Source organism: Sciurus vulgaris, assembly GCF_902686455.1.
Source record: "Sciurus vulgaris genome assembly, chromosome: 1".
Lineage (NCBI taxonomy): Eukaryota > Metazoa > Chordata > Mammalia > Rodentia > Sciuridae > Sciurus > Sciurus vulgaris.
The window spans coordinates 13,846,095-13,866,277 of NC_136461.1; the positions used below are offsets into that span (position 1 = coordinate 13,846,095).

Here is a 20,183-nt window from a genome sequence, read left to right on the forward strand (position 1 = left end):
TGGGTCTCCAGTTCCGGGTTTCTTCTGGAACAAGCCTACAGAAGACAGCCTGGGGCTCAAGAGCTTGCTCCAAGGAGTGGCAGCTATGTGGCCTGAGCAAGCCCCTCCTGGCCTGGTGAACTGGGAATACCCTGCCTGCAGATCGTTGGGAATTCCATGTGCCTGGCCCAGTGTGGGCTCTCGGTACCCGGAGGCTGTCTGTCCCAGCAACGGAGGCTTGGGACCCGTCCTGCTTCCCCTGCTCCCTCGCCCAGGCTCTCAGGCCCCCGAAGTGATCTCGGCAGTGCCTGGCCAGTACCTGAGCCCCCAGTGTGTGCGTTCAGTGACCCAGAGGTCCAACCGCCCACTCCTCGCCTGCTGGTCATGTCGCAGGCCAACAGTCGAAGGACCTTCCAGGTTTTGCAGTGTCCCAGGGAGGGATAGGGTAATAGCAATTCCACCTCCCTCAGCTTCCACACATACAGTCCACCCCAAAGAGTGACGGCCACTCCTGGGTGAGATGCTGAGCCCCAAATCCTACCCTCCACAAAGAGCCCACCCTGATGTCTGGTCATTTCAGTCAGACCCCGAGAAACGCAGCTGGTTAAAATCTAAAGAGTTGTCGGAGAACCGCATCTGCGTTCGAAGCCTGGCCACGTGCTCTAACAGCAGTGCCCTGCGGCAGCTGAACTGAATCACTGGGTCCCCACGACCGCCCCGTCCCTCCACATCGGCCACAGCTGCCCATCTTGCTTAGGAAGACCCTGGGGCATCAGGAGGCTGGCTGCTCAAGGTCACACGTGGAGAGCAGCAGGAAGCTTGGAACACTGCTGACCCCTGGGGCTTCCAAGTGACCACAGCTCTGCTTGACCTGTCCTTGACCCCTCAGCTCTTCTGCTTGCCTGAACACCAAATCCTGCCTTCCGTGTCCCTACTGGGAGCCACCTGGAAATTCCTTCACCTTCGCCAGGTTGTCTTGCCCTCCAGTTACTCCAGATACACCTCGGTGACAAAAAGGAACAAAGACCCTTCCTGAGCTTCTATTCTGGTGGGGGAGAGAGACCATAAACAGGGGACATGAGTGAGCATGTGGGACGCTGGCAGGAGGGGAAAGAACCCCAGGCAGAGGCTGGAGAGGACCCAGAGGCGGGGCCGTGTGGCAGGGTGGGGGCCGGGTGGCGTGGGACCCGGCATCCTGCTGGCTGCCCTCAGTGTGGAGAAGATGGAGCGGGTAGGGTGGCTGCAGACAGAAGCGTTAAGAGCCACTGCAGCAGCCCGGGCCCAGGTGACCAGGCCCAGGCAGCGGGTGGGACACAGGGAGAATGCTCAGGTTCTAGATTTTTCTACTCCGGTTTTATTTTTTTTAAGGTAACATTTGACGGAGTATTTCATGAATATAGAACATGGATGAATGGGGAAGGTCGTGCCAACTGCGTGGGTGTAAGATTTGAGGGGACTCTGACACCCAGGGCTTCGGCCAGGAGGGGCCTGCTTGTGCGCGCTGAGTTAGCTCCCCCTGGCTGGGAGGCTCCGCCGCCCGCCTGGCCTTCCCAACTCCTGCTCCTGCTTCGGGTCTCAGATGACATGTCCTCCAGGAAGCCTCCCCGGCCTCCTGGGCTGTCCTGTCTCCCCAACACCCACCCCAGCATTTCCCAGCCTGCTCGCCACATCCCCCAACCCTGGGCTCTGACAGCCCCCCAAGGGCGACCTTCACTTCTCTACCCTAAGCACAGGGCCAGGCTTAGCGTCCTCCTCAGTACAGATGGGTGACTGCTCTTCAGGGACAGTGAGATTTCCCAGTAACTGCGACGGGGTCCCTCTACAGCCCCACCCCTCCTCTCAGAACCAGGCACGACACCAAACAGGCTCCCCCACAAACAGGCCGCATCCTTCCTCCTACCAGACTAGGTGCTGCGGCCCCCAGGGGCAGCCTGGATTTCACCATGGAGTCTGGGCCTTCACACTGAGCCTCTTCCTTCACCCTGGCTATCCATGAGATGCCTTCCCTGTCCAGGGCTGGTCTCTGCTGTGCCCAGGACCCTCCAGGGCAGGTGCTGCTGGCCCAGCCCGGCCACCCCGCTCCCATCCCTGCCTTCTCACAGACCCCTCGGACCCTCTCGGATGCTCCCTGCCTCCAGCTCCCCTTCCGTGGTGGCACCATCTACAGGTGGGGAAGGGGGAAGAGGGCCAGCGACAGCCAGACCGTGGAGCTGAGCCAGGCAGAGCCCCGGGCCCTGTTCCCAGGTCCCGTCTGGCGCCCCATCTGACTTTGCATCTTCCTTAATCCAGACTTGAAGAACTCAAGCAGCCACGGTAGCTCAGCCTGGCCCCCAGGAGTTTTTGGACCCAATTTTGCATGCGCACGCGCGCGTGCGTACGTGCGTACGTGTGTGTGTGTGTGTGTGTGTGTGTGAGACACCTCTGAATCCCTGTTGCCCACACCATGCCCGGCACAAAGCGAGTGCCCAGGAAATGTGAGTTGGGTGGCCTCCTGAGGAGAACACGGCTCCCGGTGTCTTCCTCATGCATGGCTGACCCCTCCTCCCAGCCTACCGGGAAGGGGCAGAGGCCACAGCACAATGTTCCAGTGGCCTCTGAGTCCCCGCAGTGCTGAGACCTGGGAATCTCCACTTCACAGAGACATTACGAGCCACACCCAAACGTCCCGGCTTCAAACAGCGGCCTCTGAGCAGCTCGCAGCTCTGCCGGAGTCGGCAGTTGGCCTGGGCTCCGCTGTCCCACAGAGGCTCCCGGGGAGGCAGTGTGGCTGATCTGGGGCCTCAGCAGAGATGGCCGAGCTGACCACACTGACCAGGTGGGTGCCACCTCTCCCAGGTGGAAACCGGCGTCCTAGAGAGTAAAAGTGCCCAGGGCCTCTGAGGCCTAGGCCTGTGGCTGGGAGGCCTTCACTTCCGATGCCGTCTCTGAGCAGAGGCCCATTCAGAGGAAGGGCAGCGAGGGAGCCTCTGCCTCCTAGTAGGAGCATTGCACTCTGGAGAGCTGAGTGTGGTCAGGTGAGAGGTGAGGACGTGCGGAGGCAGGACAATCACAGACGTTTTGCCACCTACCATTCCAGCTGGGACCGTAAACATCAGAATCCACCAGATTAGATCACGTTGACGTTTATTAGACTCCAAGCCCGGCGTGACCAGAGCCTTCCGGATGTGGATGGGAACCCAGGATGCCCCTGGTGCACCCTCCCGGCCCTCTCTCCCGTTTCTTGACATCTTCCTGGCCATGAGTCCACATGCTAACACGTGGTGTCCTGGGCCCCGAGACATGAACCCAACATCAAGCTGTTCCCACCTGTGGGTGCGCAGGGTGCAGGCTGACCTGAAGCAGATGAGGGCCAGACACCAGGCCTGGCCCCCAGGACCCCACTTCCCAATCTCTCTGCTTTCTTCCCAGGGAGATCTGTGGTGGGCCGCCTCTCAAGTCTGCCCGGCATCTTGATTGGGAGTAGGGCGGAGGGAGAGTGGAGGGCTTCCCCGTCTGGGTCCCGGCTGGGAGAGGACGCTCCTCTCTGCTCCCCCGTCCCCCCTTTCTTGCCTCACAGCACTGGCTCCTGTCTGGACGAGTCGCTTAGCTTATTCGGTAGATGTCCGCGGTCCCTCTCTATCCACAGGCTCCCCTCTGACCTCCAGGCCTCCGGTGCTGGGTGAAGGGTGCACCGAGGGAGCAGTGCCACAGGGTGGGCGTCAGGGATAACGGGAGACGGCTTCCCAGAAGGGCAGCAGGACAGCCGACGGCAAGCGGCGGGGCTGGGGCCTTCCTAGCACTGGAGTTTCTGCCGGCCGCACTGGGGCCGGCCGGAGAGCTGCTTGAAGTTCCTCTCGTAGGTGGGCAGGCTCCTTCGGAAGCAGAAGGCAGACTGCCTGTCACACTCGCAGGCCTTCAGCCCGCAGAGGCAGCTGCCGCCAGGACCCAGGGAGCATCCACCTGTGGAGACACACAGGGTCACGGGGTGCCCTGCCCACCCAGGGCTCGGCTCTAAGGCTGGGGAGAGCAGGGAGCTATGCCGGCCAAAGACTGAGGACAGAAAGGGAAGGAGCCAGGAGTACCTCTCCTTCATCTGTCAGCACTTCCCACCACATCTGGGCACCCAGCCAGGCCGGAGTGAGAGGCAAGGTGGGGCAGGGAGCCCAGCTGCGTGGAGGAGCCCTGAATTACAGGGGCGGCCAGGGCCCCAGGAGGGAGGGAGGGAGGGACTCACGTTCCCAGAGCTCACCCCCTATTTCCAACTGCCTGCTTGACATGCCCACTTGGTGGCTTGGCACCTCCAACTGGGTGGTTCAAAATGGCACCCTGGGCACACCTGCCCCTGCCCCCCACCAAACCTGTCTCCCTCCACACTCAGCAAATGGCACCGACTCTGACTCGAAGCAGAAAACTAGGAGTCGCCCTGGCTTCCTCCCTCCTCCCGTGTCCACACCCAGCCCCAGTCCTGTGGATTTTCCATGTTTAAAGTACTTTATGCTCTGTCTTCTCTCCACCATCCTGGCCATACCCAAGTCCCTGCCATCACCTCAATGGAAGGAAATAAGCAGGGGCAGTCTCGAAATGCTGTCTGAATACATTGGCTCTTCTTAAAGCTCCACTGTGCCTCCTATTATTCAGGGAAGTCATCCCCACCCCTGGTGGCCCCTGGAGCACACTTGCCCTGACTCCACCCTCCCAGCCTCCCCTTCCTCATTGATCCTCCACCCACCCACCCTCGTTCTGCTCCAGGGACCCCAGCCTCTTTTAAATCACATGTCTCACACTCTCTTGTCCCAGGGCCTTTGCACATGCTCTTCTTTTGGTCTAAAATCCTCCCCAAGACCTTCAAGTGGTGAGATCCATCTGCACTTTTGATCAAGTTCCACCTCCTCAGAGAGACTGTCTTCAACCACACTTGGCCACTCTCCCGTGTCCCCCTGTTTATTTCATCTGCACTGACTGGTTGGTGGACTTGCTTGGGCTGCCTCTCCTCTGCAGTGCAAGTTCTGGGAAGCTGGGTCCCTGTCTGGCTCACCGTAGCATCTCCATCATCTGCACAGATGGCGGCACGTCAGAGTCGCCACAGAAACAGCTGACCAATATGTGCTGGGCTCTGTGGGCCTCTGGGACACAGGGTCTGCCCTTTGGTTGAACAGCCACTGGATGGGACCTTTTCTTAGGTGTTCAGGGTCCTAGCTCGTGTGTGTGTGTGTGTGTGTGTGTGTGTCTGTCTGTCTGCCTGTCTGTCTGTCTGTCTGTCTAAAGCACAGCTTCCCTTTGTATCTAACTCCACCCGAGTCCCACTGTCTTGCAGGGTTGGGAGTGAGGAAGGCGGTCAGCACGTGCCTTGGTTTCTAATCTGGGTGTCTGTCTGTAAAGTGGAGCAGCAAAGTCTCCGTCCCGGGGTGGTGGCCAGGCAGCTGTGGTGCCGCTCCTGGGCAGACACTCTGCAGCGCTTCCTGCGGCCATGACGGCAGCGCAGCCAGGTCCACAGAGGAAGGAGCAGCGCCTGCCTGTCGGGCCAGCGCCGGCTGCGGTCTGTCCGCCGTCCGTGCTGCAAAGTCCACCTTCCTGTCCTCCCACTCCAGTCTGCAGGCGCGGTTTCTCAAGGCAGATGACACCGGCCCACGGCCAGCTGCCCTCGGGAATGTGCCAGGGATGTTCACGCCGCTCCCACTGGTCCTCACGCCTGGGCTCCTGTGCCCTCTACGCCCCCGTCCATCTGCCACAAGCTGTCGAAGTTCACCAAGCCCCAGCTCCGGACACTTGAGCCCATTCCCCGCGCACAACTCTCTTCCCTGCTGTCCCTCCCGTCCTCTGGGGCTGGCAGTTGCTGGAGCTCAGGTCCCGCGCGCGTGCTGGTGGCCCTGCTCTCCTCCCAGCGGCCTGGTGCTGCTGTCACTCTGGAAACCTGTCCCTCCTTCCTCGGCCCCTCCTCCCACCTCCTCCTCTCCTCCTGCTTCTGGTCCTCTCTGTCCTTCCTGCATCTCAACTCCCAGGCTCCTCGGCCTCTCTCACTGCCCTCTCCCTTCCTGCCTCATCTTCCCGTCCTTCCTAAATCCTCCCTGACTCCTGTCTCTACCTCTCCTAGCTCACCCAGCCTCTGGCTCTTCTGGAGTTGACCTCGGGTAGTGGTCCTTCACTGGGGATGGCATCTCTCAGCCCTGGTAGGACCAGGCCTGCCATGACCTGGAAGAAGAGGGAGCCCTGGGCCAAAAACGCCATCTGTGGAAGCCTCCTCTTAGAAGCAAACCTAAATCCAGGTCCTGCACCTTTGAGTGTGCTAAAGGAGAAACTGAGGCAAGAAAAAGAACTGATGGCTTCAGAATGTTCTTTCCCATTCCGTTTCCATTCCCTCTCCACAAATGAGGCAAGGCAACAGCTCTGCACCCCTGCCTGTGGCTAACCCAGACCTTCACCAGGCCTCTGTTTGTGCGCCTAGTCTGGGCCCCAATTTCCCCCAAAGTCTTAAGTGGAACTCTTATTCAGTCCGCGACCTCACATCTTCTGGATTTCCCAGCTCCAGCCCAGACGCTGCCTTGAGCTTCAGACTTCAACGCAAGGGTCTATGTGCCATACCCTAGGACGTCTGATATGCTTTTTTATTAGTCCATTTTCCAGAGCTATAACAAAACACCTGAACCTGCGTAGTTTACTAAGAAAGAGGCTTACTTAGCACACAGTTTTGGAAGCTGAAAGTCTGGACAGCAAGGTGCTGGTTCTGTGGGGGCTGCCTGGCTGCCCGAAGGTGGCCAGAGGGAGAGATCACTCAGCAAGGGCGGAAGTGGGAGAGACTGGGGAGGGGCCAGTCCTGCTTGTAAAAACAATCCTCTGTGGGAACTAAGCAGCATCCGTGAGAACTCCATGAGTCTCTTCCAGAACCCCCAGCGACCTAGTGACCTCCCACAGGGCCCCACCTCTGAAAGTCCACCACTTCGCTTCTCAACATTGCCACTCTGGGACCAAGCTGCCCACACATGGACCCTTGGGGACACACTTAACCATATCCAAACCATTGCACATTTCAGGGGTTCAAACCAAACCCCGCCTCTTCATGGTCTGCTCCTCCCCCATGTTCGCAAAATCAGTAGATGGCGCCACTACCCGTGGCCGTCCTGCCTCCAGCCTCCGTTCTCCATTAGCCTCCTTCAGACTGCAACTCTAACCCCTGGCAGGTCCTGGCAACTTCACCTCCAAAGCGCAGCCAGCATCTGCCACTGCTCAGCCCTCTGCCGCCTCTCCAGTCCAGGCCACGGTCACTCCTCCCAGTGCTTCAGAAACTGTCTCCTCTTGGCTCCTCGTTCCCCTCTCTTCTGCACAACAGCCAGAGTGACCTCTCCAGAGCAAATTGAGAGCGTCCCCTGCCCCGCTTCACACGCTCCAGTGGCTCCCCCGCCACTGCAGTGGAAGGTGAGCCCGGTCCCCTCCGGGGCAGCGCCCAGCCTCAGCTGCCGTCCTTCCCAAGGCCTCGCGCTAGGACGCTGGCTCCAGGTCTCAGGCCTCCCTGGCAAGGCCTTCCTCGGCCACGTAGAGTGGCACCCTTCCCTCCTGGCCTGCATCATCCCTTAGCTTGTGGCCGTGTTTGGGAGCTGCTCATAGCACCTGTCCCTATCAGAATGAATCTCTGCTTGTGACCAGATGGTGGGCTCTTGCCGATGGCCTTACTGGCTGCCCTCGTGTGGCCTGTGCGCCAGGGCCCAGGAGCCAGGGTCTGGTCCAGATCTACAGCTCACATGGCTGAGAAAGGTCTTTGCAAATTCAGCTTCAGAAGGCTGCCCTTCCGCCTGCCCGCTGTGGTAGAGGGGGCATCAGAGGCCCAGAGATGGAGGTGACAGCGGCACAGGTGGCTGGAACCAACCATGTCTCCAAGGCTGGGCTCCTCCCCACACAACACAGGCATGCATGCGTGGGCGGAGCAGGGTGTCACTGCTGGGTGATCTTAAAGTCCCTTGCAAATGCCAAGTACTTATGTAAGCCCACTCAGAGGAGGAAAGAACCACCCCCAGGCTGCTGGACGGCAGCTGTCCCTCCCAGCAACCTGGCCCCTGGGCTCTGTCATGACCTTTCTCTGCATTGATCTCCTGGTGGCATTTAAATGGACAGACTGAGTTTTTTCCCCCTTCCCCTCCCCCCTCACCTACCACATCCCTCCCCAGCAGCCCCTGGTTGCTAGGCAACATGGGACCAGGCTTGGGTGCAGGATTTCAGTACTCAGGGGGCTGGGAGGGGCTAACCCTTGCAGGGCAGCTCTTTGAACTAGGTGTCAGAGGTAGGGGAGAGGTCCTATTCCCTGGGGGTAGCCTTAGCGACCTTGGCCGCCCAGTGCTTTCCCACCAAGTGAAGGGGAAAAGGAAAGCTGGACAAAACAAGAAATCTCTATGTCCCAAAGGGCCCTCACCGTTAGCCACTGCAGGCCAGGCCCTGTAGCAGGTCACTTTCCCAGATGATGAGCCGCCCTGTACAGACGGGGACAGGGAGACGGATGAAGGCCTTTGAGAGAACCCAACTCTAACTGTCCCTCATTGCCCTCCCTGGGCCAGGGCAGAACCTCCGACCAGCTGACCAGCTCGCTGCAGATCACGAGGCTTACATTGGTGTAGAGTCCTTCCACCAAACAGGAGCCTGTCACCTTCCACAGGGCCGGGTGGTGGGAGGCAGGGCCCCCTGGCTCTGAATCCCAACTCTTCTTTCCCTGACTGTGTGACCTGGCCATAGCACTTAACCTCTCTGAGCCTCAGCATCTTCTTTGACAGGGAGCAAACACTCCCACCTCAGAGGTCTGTTGTTGGGGTTCAGGGTGCTGCGTGTCAAGCGTTCATCCTTTTTTTGCTCTGGAGTTTCCATTAAACTGTGAAGAGCAGGAGCCCGGTCTGCCCTTGCTCTGCACCTGGCCCTTGGCACAGTGTGGGCACTGGACAGGCATCTGGTGGGTGCTCAGTGCACACTGGGCAGGTGAACAGATGTGCCTGGGTCTCAGCACTTGGTGGCCACAGATCCAGCAAGAGCCAGAGGACCAGCTCTTGGCTCACCACAGGGGTTGCTGATGCCCTGATGCCGATACACAGCCCTTCCCATGCTAGTTCCCCGGGCAGGGAGGCACCAGGCTACAAGAGCCCCGGTCAAGGCTCAGGGACAGCAATGAGGAAAGCACAGCCCAGGCCACCAGCTGGCCAATCCAGCTCTTGTCACCAGCCAGCACATGCCAATCAGGGAACATGTGTCAGCTGCTGGAGCTCCAGCCTCCTCCCACCCCCCAGTCTCTTTCCTGCACTCTCCCCATCTCCTGGGGTCCCAGGCTGGGAGGTGCAGAGTGTCCCCACCAGCTTCTGCCCTGAGAGCAGGCAGCCCGCGGTGGCCAGGGCACAGGCTTGGTCTGGGCCTCTGACCAGTGGGGAAGCTCCCTCCACTCGCTGATTCCACTTCCCTCCCTTGGGCACCTGCCCCTTCTGCCCTGATCCTCATGAGGTGTCAGAGGAGGGCGCCCTTTCTGGCCATCGTAAGGTGCCATCTGTCACCTTAACTAGGATGAAGAGAGGGAGCCATGTAAAAGCCAGACCAGGAACCAGGTCGGGGAAGAGTCCGGGGAGCCTTTTCAGCATCCCTCCTCACTAGTCAACCGCCAGCCCCTCCTCATGGGGCAGAGATGGCCCCTGGCCTCAGGAAGGTGACATCCTTGTGTTGAAACACACAACCCACGGGGGCACCCCCGCCTTGCTCCCTCCCGAATGTGGCCTCGGGGGCATCACAGAAGAGATGCTTCGCTGTAGGCCTGAGGATGATCCCGGCAGAAAGCTCAGCTCAGGAAGGCTGCCTGAGCTCACATGGGGAACGGGGCGATTCTGCTCAGGGGAGCGCTCACGGCGGGCAGGGGCACACGGGGGCGGCTGCCGGAGCCCAAGCCGAGCTTCCCTTGCCAGCGTCCGAGCCCCCAGTCTACCGCACATCAGGTTGCCTGGCTGGTGTCAGGAACCTCGCAGTCCAAATTCCGGGACTCCGGTTGGGCCGAGTTAGAATCCCGGGTCTGCGCCCTGAGCCTGGGATGGGGGTGTGCTTCCTGCCCCGGGAGACGAGTGTCCTCGGGATGGTTTCTCCCTGACCTCACAGGAGACAGATGAGCTCCAGAAACACTCACTGCTGGAAAATCTCACCTGGGGAGCCAAGGGGCTCACGCAACTCCACCCTGGGAACTCCTCTTACACCCACACCGTGAGAGGGATCCAGACACCAGTCACGGGAATGGGTGGGACTCACGGGGGCTACTGCCCAAAGCTACCTGCTCTCCGGACACACTCGCCCTCACATACCCACACCCCACTAGCCTGTCGACGCCTGGTCGACCCCAGGTCATTCCCTGTGGGTGGACTTGCCCACCCTGGCTCTTTTCCTCCTCTTTCTGTGGCCTCAATATCGTGTGCATTCCTTTCCTGTCCCCCTCCTAGTTACTTTTGTGTCCCCATGGCACTGATCTGCATGCCTGGCAGGCAGTTGCCCTTAACGAGTATTTGTTCAACTGAAAGATGGCTGAGCTGCTTTGTTAACGCATGACAGACATAAGGAAGAATGTTTGCAACAGCAACCGTTGCTAAGGGAAGCTGCAAAGGCAATGGAGTCAACAACTTTTTATTGAGCGTGTACTATAGCCAGGCTCTGGACTCCCAGAGAGTGCTCGTGAGACAGCTGTGGGCAGAGCGACCAGGGCAAGACTAACAAGCGCTCTCCAAGACACTCTGGTCCTTGTTCTTGCCCCTTTCTATCTCAAAGCAGCTGGAAAAAAAATCTCATTTCCTAAAAGACCACTGGGTCAACAAGGAGGTGGCGGGTAAGGAAGGACCAGGGTCAAAGGCAAGTCCCTCCAGGGAAAGCTACTCACAGACCACTGTCTTGTTGATGATGTGGAACTGGTAGCTGTTCAGCACCGGCTGGCAGCCAGACTCCTTCAGCTTCTTGTAACAGCAGTCATGTGTCAGGCAGCATCTGGGGGCCAGACCAGAGGGAGATGAGGGAAGGCACCTGTGTGTGCGTGTGTGGGTCCCTAGGGAGCAGGCTGGAGGACCTCAGGCGGGAAATGCAAGAGACGCACCTGCCTCCTCCCCTCCAGAAGGCCCTGGAGCAAGGGCAGTGAATCACTGATACAGGTGTCCCTCGGTTCCAGGGAGGAAGGGTTCCGGCATCCCTGAGGATGCCCAGGTCCTGGATCGCAAGTCCCTTATGTGAAATGGCATCGTATTTGCATATAACCTACATACGTCCCCCTGTATGCTTTAAATCATCTCTAGGTTTATATTACCTAACGCTATGCAAATGCTATGAAAATAATCATTATTCTGTATTGTTTAGGGAATAATGACAAGAAAAATATTCTGTACAGACGTCATTTTTTTTCTTTTCAAATACTTTCCATCTGAGGTTGGTGGAATCGAGGAGGCAGAGCCCGTGGATACAGCCGGCTGGTTGGGATATTAAAAATAAATAAAAATAACCAATAATGTTGACTGAGCCCCCTCTAGCACCTACTGCTCTTTCCTTAGTGACTCGGTCCCCCTGGGAAGTACAGTCATTGTCCCCATCTTGTAGGGGAGGAAGAGATTCAGAAAGGCAAATTTCCCAAAAGGACGTAGCTGGGAATGAGAGACCCAGAACTCAGCTAGGTCCCTGTGACTCCTCCGTTCATCAGCCATGTTTCCTGAGCGCCTTCTATTTGCCAAGCACTGTAATGGCCTCGGGGGAGATAACTGTCAACAAGAGCAGGCGCAGTCCTGGCTCTCACGGGGCTCAGAGCTGGCTGGGGGCTGCGGGGCAGGCTCGGGAGAGCAAGCGTCAGGGGCACGGCCTCAGCCTGTTTCTAGCACCCCTGAACCAGAGGCAGGAATGGAGGAACCTGGGATGGCTTGCGGAGGCCCTGGGCACAGTCAGGAGAAAGGAAGAATAAGCCCAGGCTCAGATTCCAAGGCCAGAAAAGCCAAGGACAGGGCTTCTGGCTCCATTCACCGGCTCCTGGCCATTCACCTTCGGCTCATCGTTTTGAGTCTGCCTTTGAACTTGGACAGGGAGGCCCACATCATCAAGGGAAGGGGACGGGCTGTGACAGAGGCAAATCTTTGTTCCCGTCCTGGCTTTGCCACTCAGGACGGCAAGGCTTGGCGGCTCTTGTCTGGGACCCTCGCTGTCCTCACCTGTAAAGTGAGGGTGGTGACATCTCCTACAGTCACGGCGGGTAACACCAGTCCACGTGCAGGCCACCTGTCCCAGTGTTGGGCACATAAAGGGCATCTGACAAGGGTCACGGCCCTTCCACGGACCCACCACCAAGCTGGGGGACTCAGGCTCCAGGTGCGGGACGTATTTATCGAGGCCAGGTTGAATGTGGCAAGGAGCACTTTGTCTTCTTCCTTCTTCAAGTGCAAGAGCACACACGCTATCCGACTTCCTCCCCACGCCCTCCCCAGATGACACCAGCCGTCACCTTTTCTGGGAACCGGAGCTCGCCTACCCCCTCCTGAGGAGCAGGCCCGGAAGCCAGGTTGGGCCATGTGACACACCCAGATGGGCCACTTGGATTCTCTCCTAGAATATGAAACTGTATGGAGAGTGCAGGCCCCTTGTTAAGACCTGCGAGGTGGTGGCCGCAGCACAGACACCACACTGGCCCCTCAGGAGTGCTGGCCGGGGCAACGTGGTGGCCACGTGTTCAAGGAGCTTGCCTGGTCACGGGCTCTTCAAGACACGCCCTGTGACCCCTCCGGTCTTTTCCTATGTTGGCCTGAGTTGGTTTCTGCTACTTGACATGCAAGGATCCTAACTCTCCCCCTCCCCGCCCCTCCCTCTGGCTTCAAGCAGCAGCTCCGGGGCACATGGAATGGCAGGTGGCCTTGGAGCCCGGCTCGCACCTGTCCGTGTCGTCCACAGGGACTCCTTTGCCGCCGAGCCCGCAGTAGCAGCCATAGCCGTAGTAGGAGAGGAAGGCGCTCCTTCCGGTGATGTGTTTGACCATCCTCTGGAACTGCCAGAAGCTGCTGAGGGTGGGGACCGTCACTGCCAACGAGGAAGCAAGAAACAGGAAAAGCAGCAAAGAGCATGGCGCTGCCTTGGCATCCCCCGCCAGGCTGCCTTGCCTGGGGGCTGTCACCAGGTCCCTAAAGCAAAGGGATGGCGTTGCCACGATCTTGGGAAGAGAAACAGGACCTGATTGACCCCCATAACACAGAGTTTCTAGCTAACCCACCGGGATGAGCACCCAGCTTCCACGACACTCAGGGCAAATGCTCTACTGCCAGCCGGGACCTTCCCCTCAAAAGCAGAATGCCACCATGTGAGGCTAAGGACACTCAGTCTGATGCAACATTAGCCAGAAAAGTTCAAAGTTAGAAAGGCCAGTCCCTCTGGATATCATCAGGCATCCACAACCTCACGAGCGAAGCAAAATATGCACGAGGTAGGGAAGATATCTGCCATCCATTTTTTTTTTAAATGGCAAATACGTGTGGACCCAGCCATTTTTGCTTCTAAAAAATGCTTCCTGTAGTGGGCACAAAAATATATACAAAGATATATATTTATGCAGCATTGTTTATAACAGCCGAACAATGCAAACCACCCAAATGTCCACCGATGGCAGGGAGATAAAATTAGGAGTCTTGAAAATATATTGTCTTTAATAGCAATATCTCTAGGTGACGGGATTTAGAGGTGGATAGAGGAAGCACTCTTGTTATAGCCATGCAGTGTGATTTTATTTTTAATGAGCATGTATTACTTTTCTATTAAGATGTTTCAAGGTGTGTGTGGGGGGAGTGTACAATGAATGTGTACCCAAGTTTTAGGAGGGGGTACACCTGGGTGTAGGAAGGGACTAGGCTCCTGGAAAGACAGAGAGAGGCTGCTACTAGGTGCTCATTACTGACTTCACAATAAAAATACAGTAAAGCTGGGCGCAGTGGCGCATGCCTGTGATCCCAGCGACCTGGGAGGCTGAGGCAGGAGGATCACGAGTTCAAAGCCGAGCTCAGCAACTTGACGAGGCCTAAGCAACTCTGTGAGACCCTGTCTCTAAATGAAAAATTAAAAAGGGCTGGGGGATGTGGCTCAGTGGTTAAGAGCCCCTGGTACCAAAAAAAAAAAAACAAACAAACAACAAAAAAAAAAAACAGTAAAAACATGACCTTGAAGAAGAAAAAGAGGGGCAGAGTTTGGGGGAGTTTCCGGGGCTCCTTCCTGTCCCACTGCCCAGTTGGAAGCTTGTTACTGTGGCACACGGCAGCGGGAAGCAGTTAGGTGCTTCTACTCTTGGAGAAGGAAAAATTTCTGGGTCTACATGTATTGGCCTTTTTAAAAATATGGTTTGAGAGGGTCTTTCCTACCTTGTACTTTTTTTTTTTTTCTGTGAAATTGTCAATGCCTGATGATAACCAGGGGGACTGGCATCTCGGCTTTGAACTCTTCTCATTAATGTTACATCAGATCTGAGCCAAGGGGTGGTCACTTGCATTTCCTGGAGAGAGGTGAGACCGCCCTTAGGTTGCAGATCCTCAGGACACACCATGGGGCTACAGAAGGGACCCTTCCTGCGTAGAGGTTCCTGTTAGACCATGACCTTGAAAATTATAAATTCCACCACCGTGGGTGGTTTGGACATTTTTAAACTCAGGGACCCAAAAGTCACTGCTACACAGTTGAAACCAATGTTTTAAAAAATGGATGTGGACAAACATCTACTCAACTAATCCAGTGTAAGTCTAGGAATTTTTTTGTGACCCAGACCCTTTCCTAGAGGACCCTTTTCCATTTTGCAGAGGAATGCAATCTGATTCCCTGGCAGCAGTGACTTAGAGTGACCAGGTATTCCTTGGGTCATCATCAGAATGGCTTTCCTGATAAGAATGGATCACACCTAAACTAGCTAGATACATGCCTGCCATTTTGTGCAGAAAGTCATGAGACTTTAAATAAAGGCAACTAACATCCAAAGGAAGACCCTCCGGAGCCAGGCGTGGTAAAGCCACAGCCAGCGCCTCTTAGTACACGGCCAGCGACCTCAGATACCCTGGAAGTTCTCTGAGGTCTCAGCATTGGGATCAGCACAGAAACAGAAGCAGAACTTTGGTGGCAGCCTGTTCTGAGTGACTTGTGGCCTTCCCTCACCCCATGCCACGTCAGGAGGGGCTAATGACAGAGAGAGGACAGCATCCTGGCACTACACATCTGGCTTACTACTTACGGCAGGAGATGAAGACAACAAGAACAATGACCTTCATCCCCAAGGACAGCAGGGGGTCCGGGGACCCAGGGTCCCACCTTCTTCGTCTGCCAGTCAAACTCCTGTTTGGAGAGGAAATGACTAGAATCAGCCGAAGCCATAAGAGGGCAAACCAGTCACTGCGGGGCCTTGGAAAGCCTTCAGCCAAGGGCCCAGACAGAACTTCTTTTCAATTATCTCTGAACATGATACCCTTCCTGGTATTTAGACCCAGATATAAAAAAAATAAGGGCTCCATTGAAGAGTCCAAGTATCTTTTTTTTTTTTTTTTAAACTTCTTTCTTTGACCACACTATCTCCTCGACATTTTTTTTTTTCCCTTTAGAGGAGTCAGGTGTCCCTCTGTTCCCAAATACAAATGACACACATACTGTTCAGGATGGGAATCCAGCTCAGGAAAGCCCGTTCCACTGCCCCCTGTCCACAGGGCTTCCCTGTTGATACCCTGGTGCCTTGGTTGTAAACTCGCCCCCTCCGAAACTTGGCTTCCTCCTGTAAAGTGAGACTAATAATCCCTATCAGTAATGTCAAGCCTTTACTAAGAAATAAATGCTACGGGCCCGGTGGGGATTATGTTATGCAATCCTCACATCTTAAGAGTTTCTAGGGTCACCATAGCGCTGGGGTAACGGAAGCCCAGAGAGGTTGAACCAATTCCTTATAATCAGCTGCCTACTCCACAGACTTGTGGGAACCGGTTGAAATAAGGTTGCAAACCACAGTGAGAGAGGCAAGCGTCACGTTTTCATTTCCATCCGGGGGAATCACACCCAGACGAGGCATGCTTCCTGTGGGACGATGGAGGAGAACAGGGGCCTACACCGGCCCCATGGTGAATCAGCCTCTGCCTGATAACGTGGGGACTTGGAGCGTGAACAATAGCTCAGCTGAACCTGGAGACTTTGGCAGGGGCAGAGCTTGTGCTCATTTTCACCCGGGGGAAACTTTCCCAGGGAAACTTCAAAACGGCCATCCTGCTGCAGGTCCCTGCGAGAGGGGACCAAGCACGATTACTCTCTTGCCCTCTTTGGCAAAATTCTGGTGGATGCTGTGAGGCTGGGCCTGACCAGGTCGAGTACTGGCCAGCCTTCATCTCGTCGCTACGCGAGATGGTTTTAAAATTAGGTTCTGTCTCCACAGGCTCTTGCTTCCCTTGTCTGAGTCTGAAAAGAATAATCGTGCGCAGCTTTGGTGCACAAAGGAGAGACATCTTTTGAATGGGCAGGCGATGACATTTTAAAGAGACAAAGAAAGGGGTCAAAGTTTGCTACTGGTAATGAAATCTGACAGACTCTTATTAAGCACCAACTGCGTGCTCTGCTAATGAGAAGATTCTGGCCCAAGCAAGGCTGCCAAGCTGGCTGCAGACACTGAATAAGTACAGGCCAAATATAGCCCCTAAACACCATGTGGGCTGAAGTTCTAGGTTCGCTTCTCCATTCGTTCTTCCATGTTCGGGACGGGCATGTCAGCTGCGCCCCATCCTCAATCCCTGGAAACTGCATTCTGCTACAGGGGACCCTGTGTCTCAAGGTTGTGACCCCTCCGGGGACGAGGGAAAAAGTAGCCTCTAGTTAATGCCTGGCTGTGATGTTTAAAGGGTTGTCGGCTGCCTCTTTCAGGACTACGAGAAGTCTTGCCAGCTCCAGACTCCCTGGAAGACTGGCCAAGACCTCAGCAAGCCTGTCTGTGTCAGTTCCTCCCTCTATGCATCAGCTTCTCCTGCTATGCCAGCTTCTTCCACCATGTCAGATTCTCCCCTCATGTGACATCTTTTCCCATCAAAACCACTTTTCTCTGTTCACATCAGCTTCTCCCTTTGTATGTCAGATTCTCCTTGTAGGCCAGCTTCTCCCACTGTGTCAACCTTTTCTCCCCCCGCCCCACCCCCAGGTCAACCTCTTCTGCTCAGTCTCGCCTCATCCATTCCCGATCGCTGTACCCCCGGGAGGCTCCCGACAATGCATCTCTCTGTCTCGGAGTCTGTATCCAGGGAGTCCAGTGTAAGCACACGTGGCCGGGAGCGTCCCTTGAGGGCTTGCATAAATAAATGTCTGGGTGCTCAGAGGCAGGAGCAGGGCACTCCCTGGGGAGGGTCGTAGAACGCTTCCCACAGGAGCGGGACTTGAGGAGGACTTGAATGACTTCAGCTTGTATATTCTGCTCCCATTTCCTCCTCCCTACGACCCTTCAAGGAGGGTGCCATCAATGTCACATTTGACAGACAAGGAAATCAGGGCTCAGAGGAGAGAGCCCTGCCCTTTGGGCAGGACCAGGACTTAACCTGTGATTCCTAACTTCAAACCCAGGACTTTTTCCTGTCACCAGGTCCCCACCTCGACCTCTCTGAAGGTCTCAGCATTTCCACAGATTACAGCTGTGGCTCAGGGAAGACAGATGTGGTTCCCTCCATTCGACTTACGGTTTGGGGCTGAGACAAAACCAAGAGCGCAGGGCCAGAGTGCCAGAGACTTGAAGGGCAGCCATGCCAGCCGGCTCCCGACAGCCGCCAGCAAGGCGGGGGCCCTCAGAGCCCCTCTGGGTGATGAGCCCAAATCATATATCCTCTTTCAATAGACAACACTGGACCCTGCTGACCCTTCTCCCTAAGGACAAGCAAGGTGGACATACACTGCAGAGCCCCATGAGAACCGCAGGCAGAGCCATTTAACCCATTTCCTAATCCCTGGCACCCCCTTCCCTGACACAAATGGGTACAGATGATGAAAAGGGCAAAGCAGCCATTGTACCTGTTCAACACCCGCGAGGTTTCTGAACACTTCGCATTTGTTGTTACTATTATGATTACATCATCTTCATTTTACAGAGAAGTAAAGGAGGCAGGGAGAGATGGGCGGCACATACACACTCGAGGAATGAATGGATGATGGAATGGTTACTGTCCTATCAGACTTCAGGTCACACAGACAAAAACAATAACTGCAACCAACCAAGTACCAACGTGCGACTAGGCCCGGCCCGCAGTTGGTCTCCACGAGCCCTTTGAACGTTCCCAGGGAGGCCTGTGTTATCAATCCCAGGTTATCAGTGAGGGTAACTGAAGCTGGTCACTTACCCTGCAAAACTGACAGCTGCCAGACTAACCCCAGGAGCAACTGCTGCGGAGGTGGACACTCCTCCTCACCTGGAAGTTAGGTGGGTCACTGGCCCCGGGGCTGCCTCCACCCGAAACTCAGCTGGGAAGTCAAGGCCCAGACGACCCGACAGCTCAGTATACACCACGACACTCTTGTTTTACTCGCAATTCTAACAAGCCACTCAGACTCTTTGTATCAGACCCAGCCGTTGAACAGGAATGGAATCAAGAGTAGCTTTCTTGCTGGGTGCGGTGGCGCATGCTTGTAATCCCAACAGCTCGGGAGGCTGAGGCAGGAGGATCGTGAGTTCAAAGCCAGCCTCAGCAATGTGAGGCGCTAAGCAACTCAGGGAGACCCTGTCTCTAAATAACAAAATAGGGCTGGGGATGTGGCTCAGGGGTCAAGTGCCCCTGGGTTCAAACCCAGGTAACAAAAAAAAAAAAAAGTTGCTTTCTTGGTAGATAGTCCAGAAAGAATGGAAGCCTGGGAACCCCCCACTGAGAGTGGGGACAGATGGCTACATCACATCGGCAGTATTGCACCTGGAGCAGCCACTGCCCTGTGCAAGAGATAAAAGAGGGACAGCAGGCAACTCAGATCCTTCAGCAGAAAAGAGGCCTGGAGCTGGCCATATTGCTGGTCAGAAGGATTTAAGTTCCTGGCCCTGGGCTTCCTCCTCTGAGATGGAGACAGTTATCTTGCCCAGCCCCCAACAGCGCCACAAATTCAACAAACTCCCAAAGGTGAATGTGCTTGGCTGACAGTTGCCAAGGTAACGACAGTGCTTGAGGGCTTCTGCTCAACGAGACCCAAAAGTAGGCAACACATTTTTGGATATTTTCCAATGACATGGGGAAACAATAAAAGCTTGGAGTACTTCAAGGGGTAAGCTTCATTATATAGAAATTTCCCTCTTGCAGATGCCCTGAGGAAGCTGATTCACCAGGAGATATGACTAAGGTACCAGCCTCTCAGCCTCATTACTAGATGATCCACCCAGTTCATATTTCTCCTGAAAGTTATCCAGGACCTAAATCCAAATGTCTAATGGGATCAAGAAGCAGCAGAGCAAGACACTGGATACAGGCAGGGCGTGGTGGTGCATACTTCTAACACCGAGAGCCTGGGAGGCTGAGGCAGGAGGATTGCAAGTTCAACACCAGCCTTAGCAACTTAGCAAGGCCCTAAGCAACTTAGTGAGACCCTGTCTCAAAATAAAAAATAATAATAATAAAATGAAAGGGGCTAGGGATATGGCTCAGTGGTTAAGCGCCCCTGGGTTCAAACCCCAACACCACCACCAAAAAACCACACTGGGTATAGATTCCGAAGTCTAGAAATCACTCATTTGAAATGGGGTCAAATGCTCTTTCAGAATAAGTTTCTAAGAAACTGGACCTCCCGCCCTCAGCTGGGTCTGAGGGACCTCAAGCCAGCTAGCCTTTGGGCATCAGCTGTCACTTTGTGGGGTCTCCCAGTAAAAAAGCCAGCATGGAATGAGCATGCCATTGTTATTAATCCAATTCTCATTTGATGAGCACCCACCCCACAGCGGGCAGCTCACGGCAAAGCGCAGGATTGGGAGAGGCCAGTCCAGCCCTTGGGGAGCACACAACCTACCAAGGAGAGCCACACAGTCAGGTGAAAGCAACGAAACCCTCCTCAAGCACCTCTGTGTGCTGGGCACTGTGCTAGGACCTGTCCAGGTGCTATCTCTTCCCACCCTCCCAGCGACCCTGTTCTTAATGTCTCCCTTCTACATATGTGGAAACTGAGGTCCAGAGAAGTGAAGTTGGTTGCCCAAGGTCCTTGGCTGGCAAGTGGTGGAGCCAGGACTGAAACTCAAGCTTTGACCCCAGGGACCTGGCCTACAA

The 20,183-nt window shown here is 55.7% G+C and overlaps 1 protein-coding gene across 14 annotated transcripts in view; it reads right to left on the bottom strand.

The window, feature by feature from the left end:
- Positions 1-3,094: 3,094 nt before the first annotated feature.
- The window catches only part of PLA2G2C (phospholipase A2 group IIC), a 65,462-nt gene continuing 48,373 nt past the window's right edge, over positions 3,095-20,183 (bottom strand). For 7 of the 14 annotated variants that reach the window (XM_079147281.1, XM_079147280.1, XM_079147279.1 and 4 more), the window contains 4 exons: positions 15,173-15,273; positions 12,846-12,990; positions 10,829-10,932; positions 3,095-3,918 (listed from right to left, as the gene is read on the bottom strand). In XM_079147281.1, the coding sequence (XP_079003407.1) occupies positions 3,752-3,918; positions 10,829-10,932; positions 12,846-12,990; positions 15,173-15,209 (453 nt within the window). In that variant the 5' untranslated portion in view covers positions 15,210-15,273 and the 3' untranslated portion in view covers positions 3,095-3,751. The remainder of the gene's footprint in view (positions 3,919-10,828; positions 10,933-12,845; positions 12,991-15,172; positions 15,274-20,183) is intronic. The other 7 variants (XM_079147286.1, XM_079147285.1, XM_079147290.1 and 4 more) reach the window with 3 other exon arrangements.